This window comes from Dipodomys ordii, unplaced genomic scaffold (assembly GCF_000151885.1).
Source record: "Dipodomys ordii isolate 6190 unplaced genomic scaffold, Dord_2.0 Scaffold64, whole genome shotgun sequence".
In the NCBI taxonomy this organism is placed as follows: Eukaryota; Metazoa; Chordata; class Mammalia; order Rodentia; family Heteromyidae; genus Dipodomys; species Dipodomys ordii.
In genome coordinates this window covers 871,425-877,755 of record NW_012267280.1, presented here as the reverse complement: position 1 = coordinate 877,755, position 6,331 = coordinate 871,425, and the positions used below count along the sequence as shown (strand labels likewise).

Sequence of the window (6,331 nt, the reverse complement as noted above, 5' to 3'; positions counted from 1 at the left end):
TCAGCCCCGGGGTCGGCCCTGCGGTCAGCCCTGCGGTCAGCCCCGGGGTCGGCCCTGGGGTTCTCAGCCTGCGGTCAGCCCCGGGGTCGGCCCTGGGGTTCTCAGCCTGCGGTCAGCCCCGGGGTCGGCCCTGCGGCCCTCGGCCTGCGCTCTGGGCCTCCGTGCCCCCCAGGGCGGCCCCCGCTGACCCGGCGCGTCCCTCCCCGGGACAGATCCTGTTCTGCACCCTCAACAGCCACAAGGTGGACATGCAGAAGCTGCTGGGCGGCCAGATCGGCCTGGAGGACTTCATCTTCGCGCACGTGCGCGGCGAGACCAAGGAGGTGGAGGTCACCAAGACGGAGGACGCGCTGGGGCTGACCATCACCGACAACGGGGCCGGCTACGCCTTCATCAAGGTGCCCGGGAGGGAGGGCAGGGGCGGCTGCCCCCGCGCCGGGTGACCTGCACGGATGCGGGGGGTGGATGGGGGGGCCGGCTGGGGAGCCCCGAGGAGGGGGAGGCGGGGTTCCCCTCCCTGCCCCCCCAGTGACCCTGAGATCCCCACAGAGGATTAAAGAGGGGAGCATCATCAACCGGATGGAGACGGTGTGCGTGGGGGACAGCATCGAGGCCATCAACGACCACTCCATCGTGGGCTGCCGCCACTACGAGGTGGCCAAGATGCTGCGGGAGCTGCCCAAGGCCCAGCCCTTCACCCTCCGCCTGGTGCAGCCCAAGCGGGCCTTCGGTGAGGGCCACCTGGCACCCAGGGGGAGGCCGAGCCGTCCGGGAAGACGGGTTCTTGAGACAGAGGAGGGTGGGTGAGGGACCTAAGAGGGCATGGAAGGTTCTAGAAGCATTCTGGTGGCCTGCCGGACTCGTTGCTGTCTGGGGAAGGGAAGAGCAGTTTGTGGATGGGAGGAATGGGAGGCGCTTGCTTCGGAACACGGTCTTTCCCCCTCAGCACTGAGGATATCTGGGGCTGAGCTCTTTTTTGGGGGGAGGAGGCTGATGTCTGGAGGTTCCCAGTTCTGACAGTCATGGTATCCCCAACTTGGCACAGGGTTCCCCCAAAGGCAGAGCCAACCACAGCGAGGAATGTCTGTTCTAGATCAGATGTCATCCTGTGTACTTTAGCCAGCGTTTGTATATATGTGTGTGTGTGTGTGTGTGTGTGTGTGTTGGTCCTGGGGCTCCAATTCAGTCTGGGTGCTGTTCCTAAGCTTTTTCCACTCAAGGCTTGTGCTATACCGCTTGAGCCACAGCTCCACTTCTAGCTTTTGACTGTTGAATAGGAGGTTCCTGTCTGGGCTAGCTTTGAACTGTGAGTCTCAGATCTCAGCCTCCGGAGTAGCGATGATTTTGTATACAATTATAAGTGAGAGCCACCAGTGCCTGGCTAAGCCAGTTGTGTATTTTGTTTCCTGGTTTTGTTTTTGTTGTTGGTCCTGGGGCTTGAACTCTGGGCCTGGGCACTGTCCCTGAGGTCTTCAGCTCAAGGCAAGCACTCTACCACTTGAGCCACAGCACCACTTCTGGTTTTCTGGTGGTTCGTTGGAAAAAAGAGTCTCAGGGATTTTTTTGCCCGGGCTGGCTTTGAACTGTGATCCTCAGATCTCGGCCTCCTGAGTAGCTAGGATGTCTGGCGTGAGCCACCAGCGCCTGTATCCTTATCTCCTCATGGACAAGCCCTTTGGGTTGCACTAGCCCAGAGCAAGCAGTTTTAGGATTCCTAGTGAATCTAGAATGAGGCCCTAGGGGCAGTGTGGAGTTCCAGGGTGTTCCAAGGTGTTCCAGGGTGGAGTTCCAGGTATCAGGGTGGTGAACTGTGTCTGGAAGCCAGGAAGAATGGCTCTCACTTATAATTGTATACAAAATCATCGCTACTCCGGAGGCTGAGATCTGAGACTCACAGTTCAAAGCTAGCCCAGACAGGAACCTCCTATTCAACAGTCAAAAGCCAGAAGTGGAGCTGTGGCTCAGTGGTAGAGCGCTTGCCTTGTATGCACGAAGCCCTGAGTTCAATTCCTCAGCACCACAAAAGCAGAAAGAGCTGGAAGTGGTGCTGTGGCTCAACTGGTAGAGCGCTAGCCCTGAGCTGAAGAGCTCAGGAACAGCGTCAGGCCCAGAGTTCAGGCCCCATGACTGACAAAAACAAACAAACAAACAAACAGAGAGGGCGTCTCTGGATTGACCCTTTAGGTACAAGGTGATTTCTAGAATCATCTCAAGGGGAGGGGGCAGGACTGAAGTTACTTCTAGAGCCATCCTGAAGTAGTGTGGCTCCTGGGTTAGTTCCAGGAGGGCAAAAAAAAATTGCAATAGGGTTTTGAGGTTCAATGGATGGTGGTAAGGAGAATACAAAAGCTCAGAAAGTTCTAGAAAGGCCCAGCTGGTGTCCTCTCAAATCTTGACTGTCCCCTCCAGATATGATTGGCCAGAGAGGCCGCAGCAGCAAGTGTCCCCTGGAGTCCAAAGTGAGCAGTGGGAGAGAGACTCTGCGGCTGCGTGCGGGGGGTGCTGCCACCGTGGAGGAGGCGGTGAGTCACGGGGACCCATCTGTGTGTGTGTCTCTGCGTGTGTGTGTGTGCGCGCGCCCGCGTGCTGGCCCTGGGGCTTGAACTCGGGGCCTGGGCACTGTCCCTGAGCTCTTTTGCTCAAGGCTGGCGCTCTACCACTTGAGCCACAGCGCCACTTCCGGTTTTCTGGTGGTTCATTGGAGATGAGAGTCTCATGGACTTTCCTGCCTGGGCTGGCTTTGAACCGCAATCCTCAGATCTCAGCCTCTTGAGTAATTAGGATTACAGGCATGAGCACCAGCATCTGGCAGGATGCACCAAGCCTCAGTTTCTCTGCCTGTTTCCCCGGGGTCAGGAAGGGTCTGCTGGGGGATCTGACCGTTCACCTCCACTTGCCTCGCCCCGCCTCAGCCCAGTGACTTTGAGGAGGAGGCCTCGGGGAAGGTGGACGACCTTCTGGAGAGTTACATGGGCATTCGGGACCCCGAGCTGGGTAAGGGGTCAGGGTAAGCTGGGGGGACCCCGGGGGGAGGGCAGCCTGGGGAGGAGACGGGGGTCTGGGGGAGTTGGGGGCGGCAGGGTCCTCACCAGTCTCCCCGCCAGCGTCCACCATGGTGGAGACGTCCAAGAAGACGGCGAGTGTGCAGGAGTTTGCTCGCTGTTTGGACTCCGTCTTGGGCGAGTTTGCCTTCCCCGACGAGTTTGTGGTGGAGGTGTGGGCCGCCATCGGCGAGGCCAGGGAGACCTGTGGCTAGTGTGCCCGGTGGCAGAGCGCAGCCCCAGCCCGGAGCCCAGCCCCCTGCCCCAGCCCTGCGCCACAGCCAGCGCCCCAACCAAGCCCAGGCCTGGAGGCCTGCCAGGCTCCCGGACCAAGCCCTGCTCCACAACTCAAGCCAGCCCTGTGACCAAGCCCTGCTCCAGAGCCCAGCCCAGCGCTCACACCAGATCTAGCTCCAAAACCCGACGCAGCTCTGACACCAGCTCCAGCTCCAAAACCCAACGCAGCTCTGACACCAGATCCAGCTCTAGAACAGAGCTCAGCCCTGAGACCAAACCCAGCTCCAGAACCCAAAGCAGCTCTGACACTACATCCAGCTCTACAACAGAGCTCAGCTCTGAGAACAAGCCTAGATCTGGAGCCCAGCACATCACTGAGACCAAGCCCTGCTCCAGAACCCAAGCCAGCCCTGAAACCAAACCCGGTTATAGAGCCCAGCTCAGCTCCGAGACCAAACCCAGCTCCAGAACCCAGCTCAGCTCCCAGACCAAGCCCTGCTCCAGAACCCAGCGTAGCTCTGAGTCCAAACACAGCTTGAGAGTTGAACTCAGCTCTGAGACCAAACCCTGTTCTAGAGCTCAAGTCAGCTCTGAGACCAAATCTAGCACCCAAAACCAGCCCAGCTTGGACACTCGCTCTACCTCTACAACTGAGCTCAGCTCCGACAGCAATCCTAGACCTGGAACCCAGTTCAGCTCAGGGACCAAGCCCAGCTCTCCAACGGAGCTCAGCTCTGAGATGAAGCCTTGTTCCAGCACACAAGTTAGCTCTGAGGCCCAGCCCGGCCCCCAGACCCAGCTCAGCTCTGAGCGTCAGCTCCCCTCTGGAACCCAGCCAAGCCCTCACGCAAAGCTGTGTTCTGGAACTCAGACAACTCCAGAGCTGACCCCCAGTTCTAGAACCCAGTCCAGCTTCAACACCAAGCTCAACCATCCAACTCGACGTGACTCTGGGCTTCCAGATCCTTCCACGGCCATCCTGGACACCCAGCCAAGCCCTGCAGAAGCTCTTAGCCTTGGAACCCAGGTGAGAATGAAGAGCCCGCGCAGCTCGGGCACTCCAACCAGCTCAGGAGCCAAAGAGTGTTCCCAGGTGCAACTGTATTCCAGAATCCAGATGAGCTCGGGAAGCCAGCGCCTCCCTGCCACCCAGTACCCATCCGGACTGCAGCCTGGCTTGAGAACTCTGCTGTTCCCACATCTATCCCTCCAGGATGCATCCCAGATCAGCGCCAGTGCTGGGTCTAGCTGTGAAACAAAGCCCAGCCAGAGAACCCAGCCTTCGGCTACAACCAGCACCAGAATCCAGAGCAGCCCTGGACCCCCATCCAGCTCCAGAAGGTGGCTTGGCACCAAATCTTACTCACCCTGCAGATCACACACGAGCATGAGAACATTGTCCACCTCTGGGACCCAGACTGACATGGCCTGGCCACCATCTGGAGTCCCGTCCAGCTCAGCTGTCCTTCCCCGCTCCAGAGCCCGGCCCAGCTCTGAAACACGGCCAGCTGAGACCCAGGCAAGTTCTAGAATGCAGCCAAGTGCTGGACCTCAGCCGAGTTCTGGGGTGCAGGCCCAGGCCGTGGTAGAACCACGTTCGGAAACCCCGCTCAGTTCTGATGGTCCACCCGGAACCAGAGCCCAACGCTGCCCAGGAACCCGGCCAGCTTCCGGGGCTCAGCTTGGTGCTAAACCCCAGGCAGGTTCCCAGGGCCCGCGCCAGCCCAACACCCAAGCCAGCGCTGGGACTCCACTGGGCTTGGAGAAGCAGCTTGGCTCTGAAATTCCCTTGAGTTCCAGCACCCAGCTGACGTCTGCAGCCCAGCTCAGCTCCAGAACTACAATTGGCTCAGAGACCCAGCCCAGCGCCACCTCGGAAGCCCAGATCAACGCCACAAGCCTTGAGGGGTCCAAAATCCAGCCCCACTCCAGAACCCAGGTCAGCCCTAGAAACAGGCTCCGGTCTCCAATTCCAAACCCTGACCCAAGATCCCTGCAGGGTCCTTTGGTTCCAGCCGGGCCTCAGGCCACAGCCCCAGTCTCTAGAGCCCCAACTCCCACCCAGAGCCAAGCTCCTGTGACTTGGCCTCAGTCCCGGGGAGTGCAGGCTAGCTCCAGGCCAGGCAGAAGTCCTCCAGCCTCCTACCTGGCCCCCCAACCACGGGGCCCACCCACCCCCCAGAAGCCAGCCCTTGGCCCCAAACCTCAGCTGGGACCCCAGAAGTCCACCCCACCTGGGCTATCTGTCCCTCGTTGCCCAGGTCCCAGGGCAGCCATCCTTCCCTCCCCGCCCCCCAGATCCCCAGCTCAGGGTGCAGGCCCCTCCCCCATGCAGGGGAGCCCCAGCCCCTCCCCCATGGAAGTGGAAGAGCAGGAGGGAGGGGTCCCTTTCAGGGGGCAGGGCTCCAGAGAATAAACAACGTTGCACCCCTGCAGCCCTGTGTGTCATTTTGGGGGAAGTCGAGTCTGACAGCAGCGCGGCTATTTAGCTACACTGGGGGTTTATGAGCACTTGGCGGGGTGACACTCCATTCCTGGGCCATATAACAGACATTTATTGTGCATGTTCTGCGGACCCCAGACTCGCAGTGTGGTGGGGATGGTGAAGGGGAGGTGGCAGCCCCCCTCCCATGTCTCCCTTTCTCATCAGCCCCACGGGCTGAGCCCTAGAACCTCACTACTCAGAAGGCAGGCCTGGTAAGCGCCTACTAAACGCTCCATAAAGGGGTGTGAGCAGCAGACTGGGGGGTCGTCTTGATGAGGTACCCCAGCCCAGGGCCCCCCCCAACCCCAGGGGAGATGAAGCCAGGGGCTCCCAAAGGTGCATTTTGGCACAAAACCAGGCCATTCATTGATTTCTAAGCCGGTTTCCCCGTCCCTCCCTCCCCCAGCTCCAGGCTCCAGAGGCCCAGCCTGGGGGGTGGTGCAGGGGTGCGGGGGAGAAGATGTCGGAGAGGGATGGGGTGGGTCGGCCGGGGACCGGCCCGAGCCCGTGAGTCCAGCGCGGGGGTGGGGGGTCACAGAGGACCCAGGGCCGCGGGGCGCGAGGCCCG

At 60.4% G+C, this 6,331-nt stretch overlaps 2 protein-coding genes across 2 annotated transcripts in view; one reads left to right on the top strand and one right to left on the bottom strand.

Moving 5' to 3' along the window:
* Gipc3 (GIPC PDZ domain containing family, member 3) overlaps nucleotides 1-5,626 on the top strand; it is a 9,535-nt gene extending 3,909 nt beyond the window's left edge. The window contains exons 3-7 of the mRNA XM_013022627.1: nucleotides 173-398; nucleotides 550-730; nucleotides 2,410-2,522; nucleotides 2,913-2,994; nucleotides 3,105-5,626. Coding sequence (XP_012878081.1) covers nucleotides 173-398; nucleotides 550-730; nucleotides 2,410-2,522; nucleotides 2,913-2,994; nucleotides 3,105-3,256 — 754 coding nt within the window. The 3' untranslated portion in view covers nucleotides 3,257-5,626. The remainder of the gene's footprint in view (nucleotides 1-172; nucleotides 399-549; nucleotides 731-2,409; nucleotides 2,523-2,912; nucleotides 2,995-3,104) is intronic.
* LOC105990264 (cactin-like) overlaps nucleotides 3,438-6,331 on the bottom strand; it is a 27,489-nt gene continuing 24,595 nt past the window's right edge. The window contains exons 11-13 of the mRNA XM_013022626.1: nucleotides 5,151-5,242; nucleotides 4,646-4,771; nucleotides 3,438-3,634 (exon numbers count right to left, since the gene is read on the bottom strand). Of these exons, the coding sequence (XP_012878080.1) occupies nucleotides 3,438-3,634; nucleotides 4,646-4,771; nucleotides 5,151-5,242 (415 nt within the window). The remainder of the gene's footprint in view (nucleotides 3,635-4,645; nucleotides 4,772-5,150; nucleotides 5,243-6,331) is intronic.